General features: G+C 46.1%; 1 protein-coding gene across 2 annotated transcripts; it reads right to left on the bottom strand.

Annotated features, from left to right (window-relative positions):
- Positions 1–202: 202 nt before the first annotated feature.
- On the bottom strand, positions 203–23,841 carry HNRNPUL1 (heterogeneous nuclear ribonucleoprotein U like 1). Of its 2 annotated transcripts, XM_077285693.1 has the most exons (16): positions 23,671–23,840; positions 20,687–20,827; positions 20,150–20,294; positions 19,932–20,014; positions 14,345–14,484; positions 14,165–14,264; positions 13,710–13,822; positions 5,338–5,604; positions 5,130–5,252; positions 4,600–4,728; positions 4,338–4,506; positions 3,906–4,226; positions 2,557–2,756; positions 2,145–2,469; positions 1,510–1,987; positions 203–998 (listed from the first exon to the last, which is right to left on the bottom strand). In XM_077285693.1, exons 1-16 carry the CDS (start codon positions 23,735–23,737, stop codon positions 812–814), a joined length of 2,988 nt encoding a protein of 995 aa, XP_077141808.1. In that variant the 5' UTR covers positions 23,738–23,840; the 3' UTR covers positions 203–811. The 2 variants fall into 2 exon arrangements, with proteins under 2 accessions (XP_077141808.1, XP_077141807.1); XM_077285692.1 differs by having other exon boundaries at positions 1,510–2,469; positions 23,671–23,841.
- Positions 23,842–27,965: the final 4,124 nt, after the last annotated feature.

Genomic DNA, 27,965 nt, shown 5'->3' with positions numbered 1-27,965 from the left:
CCCATAAAAAGCAATGATGAGGGCGTTCTGGAAGTTGTTCATGGGAAATAAAGTCGCTGCAAAATAGATGTATGTTTCTCCCTGTGTCCCCCCCCAATGATCCACTTTCTGGATGTGATAAAGATATGACCTCCCCCCTATAATGTGTCAGCCCCCATCCTAATAACTGAGCAAATAAAAACCACAACACTTTTTTTTCTTTCAAAATTCAATACTCGCTTCCATCCAAATAAAATAAACAAAAAAATGTTCAAAATGTCTGTAACACGGAAATGTGCAACGTAACTGATGGAAAGGAATATGGCAGCTGCAGCCGCTCGGCTACGAACGTCAATGAAACTCATAAAAACAGGAATAATCTGCAATCAAATAACCAAAACACTAAAAAAGGTAAAAAAAAAAACAAACCAAAGTCAGAGCTGCGGAGTGGCCTTCGGATCGAGGCTCCATGCAGACGGCAGGTCTCTACACAAAATAAAAGAACAGAACAGAAAAGGAGGGGAAAAGAAAGAAAATCAAAAACATTAAAAAGTCTACGGGCAGCTGCGAGGCTGACGGGCGTGGAATGCGAGCAGAGAGAAGGGGTCGGGGATTACGGGATTTTTTTTTCCTAGTCAGTTACTAGCTAATAATAATAATCATTTATGTCACCCTCTTTGTCGGACACAGTAATAGTAGACGTGTATACAGTACTCGGTGCTCACAAACCGGCGCCCCGGGCACGAGTGTCCGCAGAAATCAGAAAAGGAGGAAGTTTAATCCAATGTGGTTGAGGATCTCGATCAGTCCTGGTGTGAAACCAAAACAAATGTCACTTTTCCTGTAGAGGCTCAGGGGGCTCCTCCGTATTTGCCGGGCTGGTCGTATCCGCTGCTGCTGCCGCCACCGCCGGCCCCGTAGTTCCACTGGCTCCACTGACCTTGACCCTGTGGGGGGCCAGGGCTGGGGTTTGGGGCCTGTCCAGGGCTTTGGTACTGGCTCCATTGCTGATTGCCATACTGGGGAGAATAAAAATTATTATATATTACCCATCCGATTCATTTACAATGGCGTTCATTTAACCCCTTCCCGACAAGATGTATCAGTGACCGCTAACAGCAGCGACTAGCGCTAGCTCTGGTCACTGCTGTGTAACCCCTTATATGCCACAGTCTATCTCTGACAGTGGAATTTATCAGCGATTGGTAGCGGCATTTAATATGTTAACAACCGCGATTGGATTGCGATTCCACCCGCAGCTGTTAGGGGCATGTGTCAGCTGTTCAAATCAGCTGACATGTGTCGGAAAAGTTGCGGGCTCACCGCCGGAGCCTGCAGGAAACGGGGGGAGCCCACCTTAGAAGTAACTATACGGTTAAGGTGGGAAAGGGGTGTGGTGTCGGCGAGGCGTCTATGCCGGCATTCATCACATCCCGCTATGTCGCAGGGAGTATCACAGTGTATTGTACAAGCGATCAAATTATCACAGGGTCCAAGTCCCCGAAAAATAAATAATACACGGATACTCACCGGTTGCTGGTATTGTTGACCGTAGCCCCCCGGACTATAGGAGGGCTGAGACGAGGCAGTGCTGCTCTGGGTGCTCTGGGGCGGAGGTTGGTTGTAGCCTTGACTGTAGCTTTGTGCTCCACTTCCGTAGCTCTGATTGCTGCTATCGAAGCTTTGGCTGCTGTATCCGCCTCCGGCACCACCTTGGTTGTAGCCTCCACTTCCTTGGCCGTAGCCACTGCTGCTTCCAGGACTCTGGCTATAACCACCTCCACTGCCACCTTGGCTATAGCCTCCTGCGCCTCCCTGCCCATAGCCACCGCCACTTCCTCCACTTTGACTGAAATTACTGCCACTTCCTCCACTTTGGCCGTAGTTACTGCCACTTCCTCCACTTTGACCGTAGCTACTGCCACTTCCTCCACTTTGACCGTAGCTACTGCCACTTCCTCCACTTTGGCCGTAGCTACTGCCACTTCCTCCACTTTGGCCGTAGCTACTGCCACTTCCTCCACTTTGGCCGTAGCTACTGCCACTTCCTCCACTTTGGCCGTAGCTACTGCCACTTCCTCCACTTTGGCCGTAGCTACTGCCACTTCCTCCTCCCCGGCTGTAGCCATCACTGCCACTTCCTCCTCCCCGGCTGTAGCCATCACTGCCACTTCCTCCTCCCCGGCTGTAGCCATCACTGCCACTTCCTCCTCCCCGGCTGTAGCCATCACTGCCACTTCCTCCTCCCCGGCTGTAGCCATCACTGCCACCTCCTCCTCCCCGGCTGTAGCCATCACTGCCACTTCCTCCTCCCCGGCTGTAGCTATCACTGCCACCTCCCCGACTGTAGCCATCACTGCCACCTCCACCCTGGTTATAGCTTCCCCCACTGCTTCCGCCTTGTCCATAATTTCCACCACCTCCGGACCCATAACTTCCACCCTGGCTGTATCCTCCAGAACCACCGTAACCTCCTTGTCCGAAGTTTGACTGTGGAGAAACACAAAAAGACAATGAAATGTCTGACCTGCTGGACAGTAGTGGTCACTGACATATAGTAGAGATATAACTGTATACCTGTCCTTGACCATAGCTGCTGGCTCCACTATGAGAAGGGAGATTTGACAGTCCACCACCATAACCGCCACCTCGGCTGCCGGAAGGACTGTAGCTGGATGATTGACTATCGGGACCAAAGCCACCTCGATGCTCTGAACCATTATCCTGCGAGCTCCCGGACCATCGGCTTTGTGAATTGTTTCCTCCACGGTTAAATGCTGCATTACCAAATGGATGAGATGAGCGTTATCCTGCATGTTCTACCACATAAAGCACAGCAGATCTTTCTAGATCTCTTATTTCGCAGGATTCAGATTCTAGATTCACTGTTCAGTTCATTGCTGATGCTGCTGTGATCACAGGACTATTACTTAGCAAATTCCCACTACAGAAAGCATGAACTCTGCTGAAGAGTGCACCCCTGGACCAATAATTTCAAAGCGAAACACGCATCAGGTGTGGTGGGTGCCTGGAAAACTTAACTTTTTAAGGTAGTATTAGCTGTCTAATAAATGTGTGTGATACAAGGTCAATAGACATATGGGTTTAATAGGCAATACATATACCTCATATAGTATGATACACATGAGGGTCATATTGCTACTATAGCTTTGATTTGTTGTGAGAGGTCATTAATTTTACTTTATATTTCACCCTATATCTTATTACTGACATACTAAGCATACCCTAGTGTGTCTCATTACACTTGGCGATTAGTACGTTTATATTATTATTATTTATTATTATAGCGCTATTTATTCCATAGCGTTTTACATGTGAGGATCAACTGTCTACATCCATCATATGAGGTGTAGAGAGAATTCATTTTATTATACTACATAAATGCCTTTTATGTAACATTTATGCATTTAGGACATGCATACATTTTATAGTATAAATAACATGTACCAGTCTTTACAGTTTTTCTTTGTACCATTACTAAACTCCATTGATATTCTCACTTAGCATACACAATAATATAAATCATATATATATATATATATATATATATATATATATATATATATATATATATATATATATATATATATATATATATATATATATATTTTATATACACACACACATACATGCACATAATTATGATGTATGTTCCCAGTTTACCCACCCATTGTTCCATTTGTTGTGTTTTTTCGGTTTTAAAATATTCACATTATATTTTGATGTTATACTTTATTTTCTAAATAGAGCCTTTTTATTCTTGGACTTTAAGGCTCATTTGGTATCTTAACAGAAAATTACCCAAAAGAATCTTTTTGCTGCGAGACCTATACCGTGGCCAGAGTGGCAGTGTTGCCCCAGCCTATACGTACACGTTCCCAAAAGGCAACTATAGTAATACTCACAACCGCCACCTCCAGGGCCACCTCCTCTGCTGTATCCACCGCCAGCGTTGCCACCACGACCTTGGAACCCTCCCCTGCTTCCTCCAGGAGGGCCCCGATTATCAAATCTCTGAAAATCACCACGTGGTGCTTCTCCCCTGCCAGCTCCTCCACCACCAGGGGGCCCCCCGCCGCGGCCTCGGAATTTCTTTTCTGGGGGCGGCCCCGACCGCTTTCCTTCCTCGTTATATATGCGGATCAGCTTCTCTGCCTCCTCCTTCTGCAGCTCGATGAAGATTACCTCTTCTAAGAAGTCCCCGGGTTCGGGCAGACCAAAATTTGCTGTAGAGTGATTGGGAAAATTAGGAAATTAAAATTCTTTGTTTTTCCTTTTGGTGGCCATAGCTGCAAATAATGGCCACAGCTTCACGCCAATAGGTAAGAGTAATTCACCTTTCATCTCCAGCACAGCATGGTCGGGGACATCCTTTCCTTCCTCGTCGGTGCGCTTCACTATACGGTCCTGGAGATCATCATCGGTGGGGCAGATTACGATACCTTTGCGATGAAAGCCTTCAAATGGTCGCATCTTCCGGCGCTGGGCTGTGGGGTAGACGTTTGTCTGAGGAAGGAAGGAAGTTGGGACAAGTGGATATTTCCAAGACCTCTACATAAGTACATAGTGTAGTCCCAACAGCCCTGTTCTCCCACTTACCTGATCCAGTATGTAGTTGCGCTTTCTACGGGAAGCTATCTGGATAAGCTGATTCAGACACTTTGTGGCCTGCTGGATGAGGACGTCCCAGCGCCCGGCATAATTACGCTGTCTCCGAAGACCCATGACCTGAAGGTTTAAGATCAAAATTAATCTATGAAATCTCTAGATCTTAGTTAGCAAGACCACTTTAATCCCCTCTGGACATGGACATACTCCAATTACTGCCGTTAAACCCTTAAGTCTTGGTGCCAATCTAGAGAGCAGCACTTATGGTGCATGGTCCAGGGGTGCACTGTTCGATGCACCCAAGTTTAGACCCCTTCTCAGCGACTGTTGATGGGTTTGTTTTGCCAATCGGGGGTCTGCTGGAGGCCCCCCATCCCTTGCCATTCTAGAACTCCAGTGACGGTGGGAGATCGTGATTCTAGCTACATATTGCAATTTATGTAACACTACACTACAATTTCAATTTATTTCCAGGTGGCCATCAGGGGATGTGGGTCAAGAAGAAGCCTCCATCATCTTACCTTCATCTTCTCCATAATAGTGTTGGTCCCAAGGATGTTGTATTTCTTTCCTGGATTCCCCGCTGTGTGCTTCATTGCCCAGGTCGTCTTACCCGCTCCAGGTAGTCCCACCATCATTAAAATCTGAGAAGCGTACAGAAATATTCACAGTGTGGCAACTTTGAATTTATATCTCAAAAACTGAAAAACCCCACAGTCCAATGCTCACCTCACACTCCGCTTTGTTCTTTGGGGGTTCTGTTCCCCGTATTCTCTCGAGGTCGGGCACATTCTGTATGAATGTAAACCCTGGGGGACAATTGCAGAAGGACTCGTCTTTTTGGCCGAAATTAAACTCGACGCTGCAGTTCTTTACTAAAACGTGAGGGAAGAAGGCCTGATTTCCCACAGAGCCCCTGCTGACGCGGAAGGCTGTGCCCATATGATGCCCGTTCTTGGAGTACGATATCTCTATGTCGCCACGAACTTCAAAGTCCTGCCGAAAGAAACAGAAGCAAAATTAAGAAAAAAGCTAAACTGACAAAAAGGATGAAAGAAAAAGAAGGATTTTCGGTGCCCACTGTAAAATCTTTGTCGGAGCCTTCATTGGGGGACACTGGTAGCCATGGGTGTACGCTGCTGACACTAGGAGGCTGACACTATGCATAAAGAGTTAACTTCTCCCCAGCAGTATATACCCACCGACTGGTACAAAGCAAAAAGTAAGAAAGCAGGAAAAGCAACGATAAAGCAGTCATAAGGCTATGTGCAAACAGTGCGTTTTTCATGCGTTTTCACAGTGTTTTTTCTGCTCTGAAATGGGCCAAACACACTATGGAATCCTTATGCAAGTTAATTCAATGACAATCCTGAAGTGTTGTGCAGATGATCAGTAAATGTCCTTTGAGTATTTGCTGTGCGTTTTTTCCTGTAGCATGTCAATTCTTTGTGCAGATTTGTAGCGTTTTTCACACATTGACTTCAACTGAGTCAGTCAAATCCGCAGGAAAAACACAGGTATAAAAATGTTTGTGGATTTGCGGAGTTTCTGTTTTTACCGGCTTCCTATGGCGTTTCCCACACTCATCTGTGTGACAAAGTGGGAAACACCGGCGTGGTGGTTCTTATCGGCGGTAACACTACCGCTGGTAAGACTGTTGGTCAGAGCGCTGCGGGCTCATGTTGTTAGATGTCAGCGTAACCCCGTAGAGATACGGTGACCTGCGGTAAAACGCTTACCGCAGGTCAGCAGGCATGGGCTGATGAGACTACTCTGCTGTCACTGATAACGGTGATGGCAGGAGCTGCTGATGGGAGACAGTCACATCAGCCGGCGCCTGTGCTCACAATTAAAAAAACAAACATGTATAATAATTACATACATATGCAAATAAAAAAACAAACACAAAACACATTATACTCACCTTAACGCCCAATCCCCATGTCTCCTAGAAAAAAAAAGTGAAATAAACCATATTCTCACCTGTCCGCCTTAGTCCACGTAATCCCGAGTGTCCAACGCAGCAGCGGTGGTGCCGTGAGAGCACCGGAGCTGATCAGCTGATGAACTCCGGTGACTTCTCTCACTGCAGCTCAGTGACAACACTGCTGGAGTTATTACCTCATATCGCCGGTGGCTGGGTAGAGCAGTCACAACTCCCGATATGACTGTTCTACATGTGAGATCGCTATGGGACACTCGGGATTACGTGGACTATGGCAGACAGCTCAGTGATACACTAACAGGAGGTAATCGCTCCCGCAGTATATCGCCAGCTGTCTTTGAGAACAGTCACATCAGTTAGGGTCTTATTGACGCCTCTCCATTACTAACCCATGGGCTTGATGTCACCTGATAATACAAAGGTAACATCAACCACCCCAACTATCACCCCACTTGGCACCACTACAGGGCAAGTGGGAAAAGAGAGGTTAGGCGCCATATTATTACAGATGCACCTTTTTTTGGGACGGCGGAGAGCTGATGTTTTTAGCCTGGGCGGGGGAGCAATATCCATGGCCCCTTCCTAGGCTATTAATATCAGCCCGCAGATGTATGCCTAGTAGTCATGAGCAAATATACTCGTTACTCGAGATTTCGCTCGGGTGTCCTCCGAGTATTTTTTTTTAGTGCTCGGAGATTTAGTTTTCATCGCCGCAGCTGAATGATTTACATCTGTTAGCCAGCATAAGTACATGTGGGGGTTGCCTGGTTACTAGGGAATCCCCACATGTAATCAAGCTGGCTAAGAGATGTAAATTATTCAGCTGCGATGATGAAAACTAAATCTGAGCACTAAAAATAAATACTTTGACACCCAAGCGTGCTCGGGAAATCTCGAGTAACGAGTATATTCGCTCATCACTAATGCCTAGCCTTTGCTGGTTAGATTTTATAGGGGGCTCCATGTCAATTTTTCTGGGGTCACCCTGTAAACTAGCCAGTAAACACTAAGCAAACAGATGTTAACTGATATTAATAGCCTGGGAACCTTTATGGCTATTTGCTCCTTCCCAGAATATTAACATTAGCCCTCAGCTTTCCTTCTGCTGGTTATGATAATTATGCAGGAGCCCAAGCAATTTTTTTTTTTTTAAATTAAGAGTTGCTGTTTTATTACAGCCTACATAGGTTGATTCTGTTAATGCTCCTACATAGGCTGGTGACAATGTGTGTGTGTTTGTGTTTACTTACTGACTTAGTAATGAGGGTGTTGGGCTGACACCTTTTCATTACTAAAGGTACCTTCACACGAAACGACTTTGTAACGATATCGCTAGCGATCCGTGACGTTGCAGCGTCCTCGCTAGCGATATCGTTTAGTTTGACACGCAGCAGCGATCAGGATCCTGCTGTGATGTCGCTGGTCGCTGAATAAAGTCCAGAACTTTATTTGGTCGTCCGATCGCTCTGTATCGTTGTGTTTGAAAGCAAAAGCAACGATACCAGCGATGTTTTACACTGGTAACCAGGGTAAACATCGGGTTACCAAGCGCAGGGCCGCGCTTAGTAACCCCATGTTTACCCTGGTTACCAGCGTAAAAGTAAAAAAAACAAACAGTACATACTCACCTGCGCGTCCCCCAGCGTCTGCTTCCTGACACTTACTGAGCGCCGGCCCTAAAGTGAAAGTGAAAGCACAGCGGTGACGTCACCGCTCTGCTGTTAGGGCCGGAGCTCAGTCAGTGTCAGGAAGCAGACGCTGGGGGACGCGCAGGTATGTACTGTTTGTTTTTTTTACTTTTACGCTGGTAACCAGGGTAAACATCGGGTTACTAAGCGCGGCCCTGCGCTTAGCAACCCGATGTTTACCCTGGTTACCCGGGGACCTCGGCATCGTTGGTCGCTGGAGAGCGGTCTGTGTGACAGCTCCCCAGCGATCACACAGCGACGCTGCAGCGATCGGCATCGTTGTCGCTATCGCTGCAGCGTCGCTTCGTGTGAAGGTACCTTAAGCCTAGAGCTTGGCATCAATGACAGCTGCCAACACCAAGCCCTAATCCCATTACCCTGATGCCACAGCATCAGAATGAAAAAGGTGGTGTTGAACCAAGAAATTACATCACAGAACTTTTTTTTTTTTCAAATATTTTTATTTAGCTCAAAAAAACCTTCACATCTGTACAAAAATGCATGCAAAAAACGCATGCAAAACCATGGCAAAAAGGCACCCGAAATAGTGGCAAAATGCGCATTTTTGAAGCAGCATTTTTGCTGCTAAGAGATGCAGAAACTTTGCAGAACCAAACAAGGGTGCTGTGTCCCTAATGAAGGCTCCAAGAAGACATTATGGGGGTATCCAAAATCCTTCTTTATCGCTTCATTGGGGGACCCAAGAAACCATGGGATGTCCCAAGGGATAGAACAGAAGAGAACATGACCAGTTCAGGTCGGGCGATAGACAACCAGAGCGTGCAGAACCTTTCTACCTAGGTTCGGGTCAAACGAGGTGTAGGTATGCAACCTGTAGAATCTTGAAAATGTATCAAGGGAAGACCAGGTAGTGGCTTTGCAGATCTACGTCGTAGAGGGCTGTTGGCAAACCGCACAGGTGGAGTGCGCCCTCACTCCTGGTGGGGTGTTCTAGTCTTAACTCAATAAGACTCCAGTATGGCAGAGCGGATCCAGTGAGCGATAGACCAAGAGGACCTTACGACCTTTGAGGATCACAAACAAGGCATCGGAGAATCTTAAATGATGGTGTCTTTGAGACGTACAGACGCACGGCTCTGCCCAGGTCCAGTTTGGGGAAAGACTGTTCCAGGGGACGCACGGTGACGATCAAAAGGAAAGACTACATCCTCTTTGAGATGAAATGGGGAAACTACCTTGGGGAGGAAGGAAGGAACTGGTCATAGAACCACCTTGTCTTGGTGGACAACGAGGAAAGGAGAGAGGCAAGAGAGGGTCGCTAATTCCGAGACCCGCCTGATTTAAGTTATCACAACGAAGAATGAAACTTTCCAGGAGAGAAAAGAGCGATAGGTTGAATGGGTTCAAAGGGAGATCCCTGAAGGACGCGCAAGACTAAGTTAAAGGGAGCCTGTCAGTTTTTTTTTAGTGTCTCAACAAATGCCACCACCTTTTTTTGTTGCAGTTATGCATTTCACAAGTTACATTGCCTACTCATGTACACCTCAAAAATACTATTTGATTTGCTCCTGTGCTGCATTTAAATATGAGGCTGGTCCAGTCCGCTGGGCATCTTTCTTGCACCATCTGTTCCTCCTCTATTTATGTGGATGACATGTCCTGCGTCATCCACATAGCTGAAAGAAGCCTTGCGCCATCGTAATAGCATCGCTGGCCACGCAGGCGCACTATGCTCTGCCCTACTGCAGGCATGCGCATTGATGTCCTTTATACTGGACTCCAGGCCTCTTTGTAGAAAGGCCTAGAGGGATAGGAGAGATAAGGGCATGGGTGCTCTGTTACTGTCCTCACACCATCGAAAAAAGACTTTCAAAATCCGATGATAAATGTGAGAGGATGAGGGTTTCCTCGCCTTGATCATGGCTTGGAGGACCTGGGATGAAAAACCTGCCTCATTCAAGATTGTGGCCTCAACTGCCATGCCCTTAAATGGTGACCCTGAGAGAGTAGGTTTGGAAGATCCAGGAGTTTCCAGTGTACGTCTGCGAGCAGGTTGACTAACTCTGCGTGCCAGGCTCTTCTGGACCAGTCTGGAGCCACAATGACTGGTTGGTTTCATAGAAGCAATCACCGAACGGAGTGACTCCATTCTGAAACGACGGAGACGCACCCACCGGTTTAGGAACTTGAGATCCAGGATCAGGTGGACTGAGCTGTCCTTCTTGGGACCACAAAAAGGTTTGAATAGAAACCTGTCCTGAGTGGGGACAGGTACAATGACACCTGCCCAGAGGAGAGAGAGGAAAGAATCTAGGACCTTGGGAAAGGACCCTTTTGAGGTGGGACAGGATGAAACGTCAGGTGAGAGAAAATTCTCTTGTAACCGGTGCTAATGATCTCTCTGACCCAGTCGTCGATTAGAGAGCCACGCGTGCCGGAAGATAAGGTGGCGGCCACCCACCACGAGAGGATTCCCAGGTGGGCTCAACCCGTCATGCTGAAGAAAATCTATTAGATCGAGATCTTGACGACTTGGCAGCCTCTTGGGGCAGGTTTAAATGAAGGCTTCCTTTTCTCCCGTTGGGCAGGGGAGTTCCCGGGGGACAAAATGTTGAAAGGAGCAAAAGTGGACAGGATCTCTCCTGGTGGGGTTACGTTTAGGCCTTTGCCGGGGAAGAGGTGCTCTTACTACTGGTGGCATTGGAGATAAGCTGGTCCAGCTCAGCTCCAAGTTGTCGAGACCCCTGTAAGGGGAGGCTGGTAAGAGACTTTTTTTTATGTCATGTTCCAAGCCTTAAGTCAGAGGACTTTGCATATGGCTACAATATTGCTTGCGACAAGTGGAATAACTGGAGGTGTCTAAAGATGCAGCGAGTAATTATTTTCGTGCGTGAAAAATCTGGTCCACAAGATCAGCCAGTGTCGGACGAGGTCCTGGATAGGATGACCTGTCAAGAGGTGGTTAGCCCAGGCGGACACAGACTTGGCTACCCATATAGGAGAGAAGGCGGGACGGAGAGAAGCACTCGCAGCCTCAAAGGCAGACTCGGCTAAGACTTCGATACGCCTATTGGTAGGATCCTTAGGGGAGGACCCCTTTGGCAGTGACAGGACAACGCTGGCGGACAGACTTGAGACGGGTCCACAGCCGGGGATTCTCCCCATTTGTTGAGAAGGTCAGGCCAGAAAGGATACAAGATATTCAACTGTTTCCTATCCAGGAAGCGCTTTTCCAGGTGTTCCCACTGTTTGGCAAAGATTCTGTCAAATTCCCTGTGATTGGAAAACACCCAGGGAGGGCTTTTTACCTTTTCGAATATGAGAGTGATCCGGGGGAAGGATAATCATCTTTTTTCACCTTGATGATCCGACTGAGATGAGGTAATTGACAATGTCCTGGAGTTTGATTAGGGTCAAGATCAGAGTCTGACTCAAAACCTAGGTCGGACCATGGGGCGAGCTGAGGAGTGGGATACAGAGGCCATCCTGGAGGATGTGGAAGATGAGAGAAATCCAGGTGAGGAGCTAGAATGAGCCAGCTTACTGGACCTTGTCTGCCATTCTGAGGGAGTGGCTGGGTGCATGCAATCTGTCCTGAGGAAGGATTGGCACACCGGTGGCTGGAAGGTTAGGCAGATGCTCTAGGAACTGTATCAGGGCTGACATACCTTTTAGTTAGGTCAGCTACAGATTGAGATATAGCAGCAGCCAACTCTAGAGGACAGGATGCTCTCATTCCAGGCGATTCCAGTGAGGCCTGCATGGTGGGTGTGAGGCTCTCTGCTGAGGGCTGACCTGTGGGCCACTTCTTTTTGCATTAGAAACAGGCGTAGTGAATAGTGGGGGTGAGACTCCTGAAGTCTCTGCATAGGGAGCGGCCTGGAGCCAAAGGTGGCCGAGTCTATGAAAAAAAAAAACACAGCCTGGACAAAGCCTACCCAGCCACAGAGGACGCTCCCTGCAGGCACTGTCTCTATAGGAGCTACGACTGGAGCAGAGTGACCGCGATGCTGAAGCTGGGAGCAGAGGGAGGAGCCAGAAGAGGCGCATTCCAAGCCCACACTGTGAAACAAATGAGCGCTCCCATAATAGGAAAAGTGTGCTGATTGGATGAAGCGTACAATGGTGCCACAAAGTGGAGGTTTCGGGAAGCCGGTGACATTTTTTTTTTTTTTTTTAACAGTATGAGTACGATGGAGGTTCCAAAAAAAAAGGCATGACATCTGCGCTGGAAATGTTGAAATAAAAAAACTCCCCCATCTAATAGGAATCCTGGCAAGTACTTATCTTAGTTCCTGATTTTGGAGAGCCCCTGTCGTTATGAAGAGGGACGGTAGAAGGAGTAAGTGCCTGCTCCAGACATGCTCCCGACTCCTTCACAGTCCCGAGGACGGAACCAGGAGCCCACAGGTGGGAGTCACTAGAATGGGCACATCCTCCTTCCCGCACTGTCATGGTCTTGGACGGTGCAGAAGCCGGCATCAGCACTGGATGAGGAGGGGAAGTGGTCTTCCTCCAAGCATTGCTCACAGAGGAGTAGGCTGGGGGGAATGGCAAGTACCGGCCTTAAACACGATTGCAGTGTTGGGGAGATTGGGTCCTGCCTCGCAGACCAGAGAGGGTACGATGTGGATCAGACCACACTGTTCTCTCAGTCTCTGAGGTGGGAGATCAGGGTAAGAAGTTACACCCTGTTGCCCTGAAGAAGAATCTTAAAAACAAAGTAAAAGGATTAATAACACACAACACAGTGATCTAGGAAGAATGGGGTCTGGGAGCCCCCGATGTGTCCGCCTCCTACTGACACGAAGCTAAAACTGATGAGAACTTGACTGGCACAAAGCTAACTATTTTTTGCCTACTGTCAGCTCCTAGTGGCAGCAGCGTACACTCATGGTCTCCTGTGTCCCCCAACGAAGCGATAGAGAAAGAAAAATCTCTTCCCAACAGTATGTCGGCCATGTGATTGCCCAGTGCTCTGTATGTTATGGATACAGAAATGTGTGCTTGTGCCCACTGTCAGACTCCAATAACTACCGATTCTGGCAATTGATGGGGGACCTGCATCTATCAGATACTTGTGGCACATCCTTTGGATATGCCCTTCTAACTGCATGGTCACCATTGTACGCTCATTACGCTGATGGCTATGCCACCTTACTGCCTTCATGTACACAGAAAGAGGGGAACCAGCTGCTGACGGACCTACGCAGCAGTTTATCTGCCATAAAACAGAGGATCAGACTTGTCTGCCATCACGACCCTGTACACAGTAGATGTTCGGCCAAAGTGTAATATGTACTGATGCCTTTAGAGCTGTATTCCCAATTCTGCTGGTTTCTGAAACAGTTCACAAATGTATACTGTATTTTCATTAGCACATTTATGTTGAGCCCTGTCAATCAGGATATTTAATGCTGAAGGGATAGAAAAAAAACAGAAATACCGCAAGTCTTCAGACTATGTGACCTGCGCAAAGATAGAAGAAACGCTACAAATGGACCTACAATGAAGCAGCCGATGACGTCGTTCTCTGCAAAGGTTTCCCCGTAGTTCTCAAACTTGCTGTTGGTGGATTTCTTTGCCGTGCCCCCGTAGCCGTAAGAAAACATTTCCTCTCCTGTAAATTCAGAAGGCAGAAATTTAGGAGGTATTCCTTTGAGAATAATACATTTCTAATATGTGGAGGATGGACCCCATTTATGGAACCACGACTAGCAATAGTATCTATGAGGGGGAAGTAGGGTCTCACCTCTGATGGAGGCGCATTAATGGTCTCATGTCAGAAGGGACTCTGCATGCAGGGCCTAGATATCCCCCTGCGACCAGCACCATGCAGGCGCTGCACTGGGTATGTCACCATCAGTTTTAGATGGGGGGGGGTTAAGGAAAAAGCAGCAGCGGCAGATGCAGAGACATTACAGACGCCTCTTGTCTCATCGGCCCATCCTATATCCCTCACCTAACTGTGTACTACAACTGTCCAAGGACCAGCCCACGCGGACGACATGAGGATCCGGCTCGCTAGCGGGGAGATCCTCCACTGCAATTTCTTCTGTAATCTGAAGGAAAACAAGAATTACTATGAATGTCGTCGCTCAGCCTGAGAGAGTGAATGGGAGATTTTATCAACTAGTCTCACCTTCATCTCGAAACACACCCGGCCCTTGTTCACCCCATGTGTAGCCCGAGCTCCAGACCAGAGGTAAGCAAAGCCCTGCTTGGTGAGGGGGAAGCCAACAGTGCGGTCCTTGCTGAGCTTGAAATGCAGGTCGCTGTTATCTGGAAAACCACCAGGATACAAGATGAGGACATGCTTGGGCCCCTATATCAGGGCTGTGGAGTCGGAGTCGTGGAGTCGGAGTTAGTTTTGGTTGGAGTCGGAGTCGGTAGAAATGTACCGACTCCAGCTTTAAAAAAAATGTATTAATATTTCATAATTGAACTTTCATATGAATTTTATAAATGTTACTCAAATATATATGTTCTATCAAACTATGAACAACAGTGATAAGTCTGTGGTGTGGTTCCATGAGTTGGACTGCCAAGCTTTGTGGTACCAATGGGTTCTGGTTGTGCCACATTGTCGGAAAGAGAAAACATCCAAATTGATGGGTCTTGATGTTCTGAACAACTTGAGGGTATGTGACACCATGGTGGCAGCAAATCTAAAAATGTCTCAAAAGCACAAGACAATAGAAAAGAAGAAAGTTTGTGAGGTTCCCAGATATAAAAAGGTGCTATGCCCATGATAATGTCTCATGAGTCACAACAGCTGCTACAATGAAGAAACTACTGATGCTGGAGATAGAGACATTTCTTACTTCTTGTGTGTCAGGGTATGTGCACACGTCAGGATTTCTTGCAGAAATTTCCTGAAGAAAACCGGAAATTTTCTGCAAGAAATCCTCATTTTTTTTTTGCGTTTTTTTTTAGCATTTTGCAAGCGAAATTAGCTTGCAGAATGCTAAAGTTTTCCAAGCGATCTGTAGCATCGCTTGGAAAACTGACTGACAGGTTGGTCACACTTGTTAAACATACTGTTTGACAAGTGTGACCAACTTTTTACTATAGATGCTGCTTATGCAGCATCAATAGTAAAAAGATATGTTAAAAATAATAAAAAAATGGTTATACTCACCCTCTGCAGACAGCCGTTCCTATAGATGGTGTGTGTGTGCAGGACCTTCGATGACGTCGCAGTCACGTGACGTCATCGCAGGTCCTTCGCACACACCATCTATAGGAACGGAAGTGGCAGCATGCACCGCTGAGGCGGGAAGACTCCGGGGGCCATCAAAGGTGAGTATATCACTATTTTTTATATTAATTTTTTTTTTTTTTACCAATTATATGGTGCCCAGTCCGTGGAGGAGAGTCTCCTCTCCTCCACCCTGGGTACCAACCTCACATGATCCGCTTACTTCCCGCATGGTGGGCACAGCCCCGTGCGGGAAGTAAGCAGATCAATGCATTCCTAGGTGTGCGGAATCCCGCAATTCCGCAAATTTAATGAACATGTTGCTTTTTTTTTCGCGGAAAAAAATACAACATTTGCACAAGAAATGCGGAATACACTTAAAATAATGGGAGGCATATGTAAGCGTTTTTTTCGCGTTTTTATCACGTTTTTATAGCGAAAAAAACACAAAAAAAAACACGAAAAATACTGAACGTGTGCACATGCCCTCACTGTTCTCCACTGCCCTTATCTAATCTTATACTTGGTTAACCTCATGCTGCCCCAACCCCCCTACTTACAATGTATGAAACTGAAAATGTGTTGCAAATTCTTAGTAGTAAAGCTCCTCCTCTAGACTAGATGTTTACCAGGTGTGCGTCTTCCAAGCATCTCACAGCTGCTACTCAGAAGAGGAAGACTGTAAGGCTTCTTTCACACTAGCGTCGGGCTGAGGTTCCCGACGCTAGCGTTGTCTCCGCCGCACAACGGGTGCAGCGGATGCATTTTTCCAGCGCATCCGCTGCCCCATTGTGAGGTGCGGGGAAGTGGGGGGCGGAGTTCCAGCCACGCTTGCGCGGTCGGAAAAAGCGGACCGTCGGGAGCAAAAAACATGTAACGTTTTTTTGGTCCCGACGGTCCGCCACAGCACGGCGCAACCATCGCACGACGGTTGCGACGTGTGGCAATGCATCACAAATGCGTCGCTAATGTTAGTCAATGCTGAAAAAACGCATCCTGCAAGCACTTTTGCAGGATGCGTTTTTTCTGCAAAACGACGCATTTGCGACGTATTGCAGTTAACGCTAGTGTGAAAGTAGCCTAAGAAGTATTATCCTTTCAACAAACTTTGCATCAGTTAACTGAGTACATGAGGAATAACAGTATTACTGACCACTATATCAGTTGTACGACCTGGCAATAATTTTGTACAATTGTTTTTAGGAAAAACAATTGTCATTTGGATTGTGAATGCAGAATTAAAAACCTGAGAATGTCAAAGAAGCGTCACATTAAATCAGCTGTATTTGAACATTTCACCATCACTCAAGATAGAAAACATTATGTCTGTCAGTGTATGACAAATGATCCAGACGAAAACAAATGCTGTGAAGCCAAGATCAGTGCATATTCAGGCAAAGATAAAAATGCTCCTATCAGAGCTCCTAATCTAAAGAGACATTTACAGCGCTTTCATCCAGAAGTACTGAAAGCAGTGGATGAGAAAGACTGCATCCAAACCAATGAACCAGTGCCCAGCTCTTCCAGCCAAACAAAGGAGCAGAGAACTTTGCAGCCATCAGTTGCAAGATATTTTTCAGTGACAAAGTTACTGTGACAATGACAGTAGATAAAAAACAGATCATAGAGCTTGTTGTAAAGGATAGTGTGCCTATTTCATTATTTTCACGACCAGCTTTTGTGTCTGAATGGGGAAATGGCCCGCAAGCTTGGTGTTTCTCTGGAGAGAGTATTAGAAAAGTAGTAATCGAAGCTTTTAAACAAAAGGAAGAACTTAAAAAAACTCTCAAGGGATGCTGTTTCTTAAAATGGATGCCTGCACACGTCACAGAGTGAACCATTTTGCAATCAATGTCTGATTTGTTTGTGACAAAAATGAAATAGTTACCAAGACATTGGCAGTAAAAGACACCAAAGCTCATCACACCAGTGAGTTTCTCCAGGTCTTGGTGGAAAAGGATCTGCAAGATGAACTTAAAAAAGAGCAAGTTCTTTCTGTCGTAACTGACAATGCTTCAAATATGATAAGTACTATTAAGCTAATGAAAGAGTAATGATGGTGACCAGCAGCTAGAAGAACATTCTGGGTCCACAGACACAGAAATGTTTGAAATAGAGGAACACAGTATGTAACTGAGGAGCAAACTGAAGTGGCTTCAGATGAACAGCAACATGATAGTTTAGATGATCTTGTTGAAACTGTGTCAATACGTTCTTTCATTCATCACATGCGCTGTGTTGTGCATATGCTACAGCTGGCTATAAGAGACAGTCTGCAAGAAGGACATGCTGCTGCACTGATTGGCAAGGTGAGAAAATTGGCTACTGTTGCCAGAACCCCTAAAGTTGACTCAATTTTGAAGAGACGTGCTGGAAAAGGGGCAATTATTGATCAAGCCACACGATGGGGCAGTACTTACTTAATGATTCAGCGCTTGGTTGAACTGAAACCTTTCTTGTAGACATGGCTAACCCTCAACTAACGTTAAATGAAAGTCAGCGGAATCAGGTGACCGAGCTGGAAAAATTGCTAGAGAACCCATTTACAGTGACTAAAAAATTACAAGCAGAGGACTTAACTCCAGGTATTTTCTTAAAGGAGTGGAAGAACCTGATGTTTCGCCTGTCCCAAAGAGGAGGGTTAATTGCAAGTGGCATTGCTACATCAATGAAAAGGAGAGAGGAGCTACTATTACAAAACATCATTCTTTTGGCAGCTGTTTATGTAGACCCAATGCATCGGATTCTTCTAGATGATCAACAGCTAACTAAAGGAAAAGAAGCTCTGTTTGAAATAGCAGTAAGGATGAAAGGGTTGCAGAACAGTCAGGAGGAACAAGAAGAATTTGGTCGTCCTGCCACATCTTCACCCTCATCAACTGATGAAGAATTTAATTTCAAAAAGTATTTGGATCACAAGGACCGTGCAAAGCGTTCCCGCATAGAAGAGTCATCCCCATCAAAGAACACAGCCAGTACATTTCAGCAGAATTTTTCATGTGCACTAAAAGAAATTGAGAAATGTGACCGTTCATCAAAAATAACAGTGCAACAAGCGATTCCTCTGTATCCTGACATTGTCAGAGATGTTGCCCGAGTGGTTACTGCTTTGCCACCAACCCAAGTTAGTGTAGAGAGGTTGTTCTCTGCTCTCAAAATAATTAGATCAGATTTGAGGGCATCCATGGAGGAGGATCTGACAGAGGCAATACTTTTTCTGAGGACAAATTTATAGATTTCTTCTTATTAACTGCATAACAGTGTTTATTGCATATTTACTTACAAGAGTTTAGAAAAGTTTATAAAAGTTATTTGCTATATTCTAATTGTATTCTAATAAATATAGTTTTTGCTCTAAGTGGTCTGATTACTTATATGATGGTGAGAAACTGAATAAGCCCGATGTTAATATTTTACAACAGTAAATTTATTGTTACGAATTGGCCATTTATGAAGGAGTCGGAGCCGGAGTCGGAACCTGATAAAATCCAGGAGTCGGAGTCGCAACTGTGGCTTACCGACTCCACAGCCCTGCCCTATATGCACTATGGGCCCAAAGTCTAGTGAGTTGGGGGCCTCCTTGCTCTCCCTCGACAAATGTCAGGGAGCGAATGACCCGGCACATCTGATTTCCAACAACCCATCCTGGAAATGACACTTTCATGGAGAACATCAGAGCTCACAGCCAAGTGGTTCTGTGTGTGGGAGCGTGAGAAAAATACCCATCGGCCAACAGCTACAGATTGTGTTTATGGGGGCTTAAGAGAAGGATCAGAAATCAGATCCAGGGCAGCAGGGATAGTCAGCCGCTTACCTTAAAGGGAATCAGTCAGCAGGTTTTTGCTATGCGATCAGACAGCAGCCTGATGTAGGGACAGAGACCCTGATTCCAGCGATGTGTCACCTTAGTTTACTAGGTGCAGCAGTTGAGATACAATCACCGATTTCTGTGCTGCAGATCTAGGAATGTTAAGCCCTGTATAACCCCTCCCTCACCCCCGATTGGTTGCTTCCTGTGTGAAAGGACAGAAAACTGCCAATCGGTGCTGGGGACGGGGTTACTCAGAGCAGGATGACTAGGAGGCATGTGACATCTAGTCCTGCAGTGAATCTCCTGCTGAGAAAACTGATTTTATTCAAACAGTCTAGTAAGTGACACCGCTGGAATCAGGGAGTCCGCATCTACACCGTGCTTCTCTCAGATTACATATCAAAACCTGCTGACAGATTCCCTTTAAAGGAACTTTCCTATTTCTACATACACTTCTAATAACCTATGTCCATCCTCAGAATCAATTTTCCAATTTTCAAGTTTTTTTTGTCTACAGTTTCTATACAGACCTATTTGTTTCCTTAGCTACAAGCCACGAACAACCAGTGTATTCTGAGCCTTTTAATAGCCACCGTCCTGCCCCTGATAGAGTTCAGTGGGTCCGTCCCTCTCTGTTCCCAGCCTTAATGGTCTATGGTTACATTTCTTCTATTACGTACGCCAACAATTGAGGACACAACTTATCACTTTACTTACAGTTATCCAGGACGACAAAGCTCTCATCAAACACGTCGTCCTCGTCATCATGACCCCCTCCGCGACCCTGGGGGAACCTGGTTCTGGACGACAGACACGTATATCAGACCCAGTGTATAACCACACAGGCTTGTATACCTATACATCAATTCTGAATCATGAGGTTATTACAGGTGACCGGCACACAGTCATCATCGCAGTGACACATATCCATGTACCTCCTGTCCTCTCGATGCTCGTAGAAGCCTCTGCCTCTGTCATCAAATGATCGCTTGCGATTGGTTAAGGACTGCGGAGGACCCCCAGCGTTGGGACCCTTGTAGCCAGGATCAGGCTGCTCCTGTTTTAATTCGTTTTTCAAACCTGTGGATAGAAATAGAAAATCAATTAATCACTCACTATTCATTCGAATGAAGAAACTCACGAATATCATGAGACGCAGCCACCACTACATGAAGACATCCTCCTCAGAATACAGTGTGGCCCGCAGGGCGGTCAGGTCCCCGATACAACTCGGGCTGCACAGGGCCACAACATGGCGAGTTGTAGAACATAATTTGCATTTCGATGTCTCAGTATTCTTCAAGATCTCCGTCTTCAGTCAAAGACTAGAACCCTCCAGCTATTGCCAAGTACAACTCCTAGCTCGTCCTGACAGCTGGCAGATGATTGGAGTTATAGTTGTACCAGGATACACAGCCATACCGCAGGTCAGAGCCTGACGACATCCACGGAGCCATTAATAATTAATTTACCCGTATCGTGCAGAGGAAGAGCCGGCTCCACGGGTCGCCTGTCGTAAAGCAGGTCTCGCTCTTGTTTGATCTCCTGTCTGGGAGGTGGTGGGTACCCTCCGCCTGGGGGGCCGTACTGATCGGGTGACTGGTGACCATAATCTGGAACCAGAGATATCAGAATACAAATGCATATTTAGAGAGTCACAATCCAGTAATCACTTTCCAGCCACAAAAAAAAAAAAAAAAAAACTAAAAAGGGTTGTCCACTACGATATTCTACAAATGGGCCCATGGTGGTCTTAAAAGAAATATACCTACCAGCCCCCTGCTGTTCTTCCGTAGGAGGGTAGCAGGGCTCCTGCCCAGTGGCCATGGCTACTGATATTACCACTGGACTGGGGCCCTAGAAATCTTTTTCGCTCAACAATATTCCATTTTTGTAGGAAGAGAGCTCAGAGACCGTCTCTTTGGGCTCAGTCAGATACTGCCCATATTAGTCGGACCGGCTGACCAATGTTTTGGGATAGCCATCTTTTGACATCAGCAGGGCCATCTGATGTGTAAGATGGCCTAAAGGGGTTTTCCAGGCTTGTAGTTCATGCCTGCAGTCACTTTTTGATACATGTGGTTACGTGCAGACTAAACGTACGAGAGGCCCGACACGTCTAGTTGGAATGTGGCAGGGAGTATGCAAATTGCCTTCTGACAGCACGACATTGTGAGGATTCACAAGTCTCCAGTCACATAGAACCACAAGCCTCAACATCCCCTTTAAGCCATTTTGGCTGCACCCTATCTAATTTGTATGGCCACCTCAAGCGGGGACTACTTCTGCTACCTGGTGATGAAATCTGTCTTGTGGTTATTGTGTAATCTTTATTTTCAGTTTTGAGTTAATGATATGCTCGTGCTCCAGGGTGGCCTGTGGGGGTCTTCATGATGGGCTCTGATTAGGTATTCACCAGTATGGCTTCAGACAGGTCACTGATCCCTCACTGACCTGCGCCTTAGTTTACATAATAAATATTATATGTCTGTAGGTTACTGAGCACCATCCTGCTGACAGGTTCTCTTTAAGGGACGTCACTGCTCAGGCCTCCTCCTCCTGTATCAGAGCCTGGCAAGATGGTGGTGAGAGGTGACATCCACACAGGCGGCTCTTACCAGCAAGAGATTAGGAGAAAACCACAGTGGAAAACCAATCTGCTCTAAAATTAAAACTTTATTCCCCTCTTGCCCAACTTAAGTGTTGGGAGCATTTTAAGAGATTAATTTAGGGTGGTTGTTTTTTTTTTTTTTTTTTTTAAACACCCCATTCCAGCTGTGGCCACCAATTTAAATTTTTTTTTTCTATCCCCCATGACCTTTTTTTTTTGCATATATAAGAGGGCGTGGCTCACAGGCTGATTATGCGGAGCAGCCTAAAGACACCCCCCCGAGGATCCTGTGAGCCACTCCCTCTTGTAAAGTAGCACTAAATTAAAAGTTCCATATTTCTGGAACCTGAATTTAAAGGAAAAAAACACAACACTAAGGCCAGGTTCACATTACGTTTTTGGCGTCCGTTAGACGGACTACGTTACATCGCGGCATAACGCAGTCCGTTAACCCCGCCATTTAGTCCAATGTCGGACGCAGCGCTAGTGATGTGCCGTCATTGAGTGACGGACCCTGGGACGGGGGCTGCAGCGTTTCCAGGTCCATCACTGCTAGCGCAGATAGAGAATCTGCTAGCTCTATCTGCGATAACGCAAGTGCCGATATGTCGTCGCGCTAACAGCAGCCCGTTAACCCATGTGTTGAACGGGCTGCTGTTAACGCAATGCGAACCTAGCCTAAGAGGAGTAGTGGCAATAAAATAAGAGCAAAATCTGGTCTCTTTTTTTATCCTGGTGTCAGATCCGATCTATAAAAGGGAACCCATCACTAGATTTAGCCTTTTAGACCCCTTTACTTGCACATCCGGCAATCACCCTCTCACCAGCCTCGATTGAGCCCTCCTAAGTCATCGCCACATAGACCCTCGCTCCTGCAGACCGTTACCGTAACGAGCGGCGCTGGCACTACAGGCCGTCTGGACTATGTCAATCAAGGCAGGAGAGACGGCGACTGCTGGGACAGTGGAGAGGAATTTAAAGATGGTGACGACGAGATCTTTTCACCAGGCCCCCGGCTACTATGGCAAACACAGCTGGAGCTCGTGACGGCAGCGCCAGGCGGGTGACGTGGACATGGAGCCTGGCACCTCACCTGGACTGCGCCTCTTGCATTTCATTGTCAGCGGCGCTTAAACAGTCGCGATCGGAGCTCACTCAGATCGCTGCTGGCTGTAAAACACCCCTGAGCTCACCCCAAACACCTGCGCCCACCTCTATGACGGATATGTGTGCGTCAAGGTGCAGGAAGGAGTTAAAAGGGCGCTCCCGCTGATGGGAATGATCGGTGGGACCCCCGGAGAGTGAAGAGGGCGCGGTGTAGCAGCATTTTTACTCCTACGTCCAGGCCTTTTTCCAGGGTCAGTGAGGGGTCCTAGAGTTGAGACCCCCACCAATCCCATAGTAGCAATCTACCATCACTTTATGTCATGGGACTAGTGGGCGATCCACTACGGGACGGGGTGCCGAGGGTCCCACAAGCAGTCATTTTAACCCCGGAAGACCCCTTTAATACCATAGCCTCTCTGGGTGGCACATCTGTCCGTATACTGGATACACCGCTGCCCCCGGATTACGGGATAACGCATCACGCCGCCATCACCGGTGACTACGGTAACGGTCTGCTCAGTGGGTATTGCATTAGGAAGGGGGGTAAAAAAAAAAAAATGGAAAATTCCTTTAAGTCCTGAGGTCCCCACAAAATAAAGCGATAAAGCGCAGCTAAGTCGCATCATGTGACCGGAGTCAGACAGTGAACTCGGCGCCTGTGATACCCCATCCGCCGCCGCCCCCCACAACCATCAGCTACGGCTTTGTGTTTGCCCTCGGCCCATGCCCAGCGCTTACATCGACCTTCCCCGTCCCTCCGGAAATCCCTGGGTGGGTATCCGCCTCGATGGAAGTGATCCCCCATCCTCTTCTCTCAGCTCCCAGCAGCGCGGGTATCACAGTCAGGAGAGCGGACAAAATGGCGGCCCCTAACAACCCCCTCTCTCTATCTTCGCCATCCACTCGCGTAGCAACGCCCTCTGGTGACAAATTACAGTGTGTTTGTAAATCCAGCCAATAGGTTTCCTCATCCTGTGTCTCCGGATTCGCTGATTGGTTAGAATTTGATGGGCGGCAACAAGAACTACCAATTGAGTTAGAGACCGCCGTCTCCTATAACAACGCCCCGAAAGATTAGACGAGAGTGTCAGCCATCTTTGTCCACCCTAGGCTTCGCTAGCTATTAAGAGCTTTTGGAATGTCAGCCATCTTGGCACTCTCAACATGCCGGCGCGTTTGTATAATGCAGGTGTAACAGTCATTTCACCATTTACCACAAATTATCGCCAATTTCACATTTAATTTGTAAAAATTTAGCCCCAGTTTGTTTACTGTGGAAACGTGTATCAATATTAAGAGCAGCAAGTCAATGGGCCTCATTGATCAAAATTAGTTGCTCATAGCAACCAATCAGAACAGAGCTTTCATTTTATAAACAGCTCTGGCACAATGAGAGCTGCACTGATTGGCTGCTATAGGCAACTACAAGAGTTTTGATAAATTTGTCTCGCCGTGTGTCAGGAACTAACTGCGTCATTTTTCTCCATCAGTATCTGAGGCGTTTTATCATATTTGACACGTAACGAAAAGTTGCAGTGTTGCATCCTTTGTATTGTGAAACTATAGCAAAAAATGGAGACGTGTTAGTAGTTGTGCAAAAATGACAATATGGCGCACCGCATTTTTAGAATTTTTTCTCTGAATCTGCCATTTTTGGGTGGGGGAGCAATGGCAATCATACACCTGAAGTCACAAGCGCCTACGATATAAAAGAGGCCAGCGGCGCTGTGAGCCAATGCTCAGGATCCATCGCAGGAATATTTACACTCCGGTTTTTCTGAAAAAACTGTATGGAGTAAGTAAAGAATTTCCTGCAGCTTTTAAAATGACTAGTGCTTCAGATTCTGCACAGAAAAGCGGCAGATTTGCTCCACTAAAGGGGTTGTCAGGTGAAAACATACTGATTGGTGGAGGTCCGAGCGCGGGGACCCCCACGGATCAACAGAAAAGGAATTTTTATTCCCAATAGGACACTTTTCTCCTTGTCACAAAATGACACGGTAGGTAGGACCCCCTATCCCTGTACAATTAATTTTCTATAAATTGAGTGCAGCACTCGGCAGCCACGTAGGGAATAAACGGAGCAACGGCTGAGCGTCCATCCTGCCACTCCTTTCGTTCTGATGAGGTCGGACCCTACTTTTAATCGTTTCAGGCTGCTAAAGAGTCAAAGAAGTGACCTGACCATTGTTCTGGCTGCTCCTGCACACTATTAATATATACATTTTAGGGCGCAGTCAGACGGACGTATAGCACGACCGATGATCACATCGCAATCCTCGGACTGGCTGGCGGCTCTCCTGTCCAGAGTGTGACAACTGCATAGAAATACATGACGCTGTTACGCTCAGGTCAGGAGAGCCGCCAGCCAGTCCGTGCACTGCGATTCCAAAAATTGTAGAGGTTTCAACGTGGTTTATTCTACGCGTTTCAGGGTTCAGGTGACCCCTTCATCAGGACATACCACAAATATTGTACCATATTTTTGAATTTTTGGAATTCTTCTTGCGGCAGCGCGGGGATGATCCTTTTTTCTCCTACCTAAGTGTGTATTTCAATCAGGTCCTGCACTGACCTGTGGATCTGCAGCAGCCGCCATTAATATATGTCCTTCCTTCAATCTCACCAGGTGAGTAGTTCTCTTGATGGGCAACTTTGTGTAACGTTTGATAAGACCCTATTTGCGCTTTTGTGTCTCCCTCTTTTCTCTGACTCACCCATTTGATTAGCAGATCAGTTCGACCCATGTCATCTGCTGCTCCTCAACAAGATCTTGTGCGCTAACGCAGGCATTGACAACTCTTCGATGAGATCTCGGCCTGTTGCAGAAGATGGCTGGGTCTGGACTGACCTGTCAATCAATGCAGCAATCCCAAAGCTTTGACACTCCCCCAAAGCACTTGCAGCTAATTTTACATATAAATTCAATCTTGGATTTCTCAAGAATTCCAGGAAAGATTTCTACTAGAAACTTGTCGATTTACTCAATGTAAAAGTGCCCGTACAGCCCAACATTTAGATTTAGGAAGAAATGGTTCCTGACTGGTTCCCTTTAATGACACAGTAATTTTTCAATTTTGTATTTTAATTTTTTTCCACCAAAGTCTTACAAAAGCCATACTTTTTAATTGTTGCACTGACATAGCCGTACGAGGGCTTGTTATTTGTCAGGATGGATTAGTTGTAGTTTTGAGTTTCAGTACATTCACAATGTACTGAAAATGGGTCAATAAATTCCAAGTGGGGTGAATAGACTGTGATTCCGACATTGTTTTTGCATTTTTTTTTAAAGGCCATTCATTTTTTCAGTAAAAATTACCGTACTTGACGACTCGATTGTTTTGGTCAGGACAAATACGCCAGTACCAAACTTATATAGTCTTTTTTATTTATTTTTTTATTTTAATAGTTTTGAAAAGTTTAGAACTTTGTAAAAAAAAATTTAATTGTGTCACCATTTTCCTAGATGCATAAATGTTTAACTTTTATGTTAATGGAGTTGTGGGGTGGTTATTTTTTTCTGCTTTTCAAGCTGTATTTTTTGCACAATTTTGAGGTCCATTCAACATCTACACTTTGATCGCTTTATATTGCATTCTGTTTGGGAAGTGCACTGACCAGAAAATGCCAATTCTGAGTTTCAATTTTTTACTTTACAGCCGGGGTGGGGAACCTCCAGCTCGCGGGCCGTATGATCTGTTCTGCAGCCCGAGACACCACAGTGCTCGGGCCGGTAGCTGCTGTCCACCAGCCCTTTAATTTCTTCTTGCACTGTGAACACGCACACACAGTATTCAGTACTGAATTCTGCGATGCATACAATGAAGGATTACGTCCTGACACTGGTCATTGCCAGCGTTTGGACGTACTTTGTGGGCGCAGTTAGCTCACAATGTGGGAACAAATGAAGACCGCAGTGGCAGCGCCAGCATCTCCTGTGATATACATTCTGCATCCCCAGTGTATGTGCTTCAGACCTAATGTCTACTGTGATGCATATGCTTCAGCCCCAATGTTTCCTGCTATAAATATATACACACTTGCCTCAATGTCTCCTATGTGATGTATATGCACCAGTCCTGGTGTATATACATTAGTCTCAGTGTCTCCTATGTGATGTATATACAGCAGTCTCAGTGTCACTTATGTGAGGTTTATACAGCAGCCTAAGTGTCACCTATGTGATATATATACAGCAGTCTCAGTGTATTCTATGTGATGTATATAGCAGTACCAGCGTATCCTATGTGATGTATGCAGCAGTCTGTGTATCCTCTGTCTCAGTGTATCCTATGTTATGTATATAAAGCAGTCTCAGTGTCTCCTATGTGATGTGTAAACAGTGGTCACAGTGTCTCCTATATGATGTATATGGAGCAGTCTCAGTGTCTCCTATGTTATGTATATACAGCAATCTACATGTCTCCTATGTGATGTATAAACAGCAGTCTCACTGTCTCCTACGTGATATATATACAGCCATCTCAGTGTGTCCTATATGATTTATACACTGCAGCATCATTGTCTCCTACGTGATGTATATACAACAGTCTCAGTGTAATCTATGTGATGTATATAGCAGTTGCAGTGTTTCCTATGTGATGCATATATACTGCAGTCACAGTGTCTCCTATGTGATGTATATACAGCATTCGCTGTGTCTCCTATGTGATGTATACTGCAGATCTCCCAGTGTTTGAGTTATGAGAGCAGTGATGAATTTCCACTGTGAGCAGTCATGCAGTATAATATACATACAGTACAGACCTAAAGTTTGGACACACCTTCTCATTTAAAGATTTTTCTGTATTTTCATGACTATTAAAATTGTACATTCACACTGAAGGCATCAAAACTTTGAATTAACACATGTGGAATTATATACTTAACAAAAAAGTGTGAAACAGCTGAAATTATGTCTTATATTCTAGGTTTTTCAAAGTAGCCACCTTTTGCTTTGATGACTGCTTTGCACACTCTTGGCATTCTGTCACGGGGGAACTGGGTAGACTGAGGTTGGTTACCCGGGCCCC

This window comes from Ranitomeya variabilis, chromosome 2 (assembly GCF_051348905.1).
Source record: "Ranitomeya variabilis isolate aRanVar5 chromosome 2, aRanVar5.hap1, whole genome shotgun sequence".
Taxonomy (NCBI): Eukaryota; Metazoa; Chordata; class Amphibia; order Anura; family Dendrobatidae; genus Ranitomeya; species Ranitomeya variabilis.
Note: the sequence above shows the minus strand (reverse complement) of the source record. Positions and strands in the feature narration are given on the sequence as shown.

What these genes read in the sequence shown, in the direction of transcription:
- HNRNPUL1 (XM_077285692.1), bottom strand. Translation starts at nt 23,737, where the DNA reads ATGGGGGATCACTTCCATCGAGGCGGATACCCACCCAGGGATTTCCGG. An exon ending in GAGCATCGAGAGGACAGGAG is followed by an intron (nt 20,015 to 20,149) that starts GTACATGGATAT and finishes TCTGTCGTCCAG; the next exon opens with AACCAGGTTCCCCCAGGGTC. An exon ending in TGGCCCTGGAGGTGGCGGTT is followed by an intron (nt 2,757 to 3,905) that starts GTGAGTATTACT and finishes TTGGTAATGCAG; the next exon opens with CATTTAACCGTGGAGGAAAC.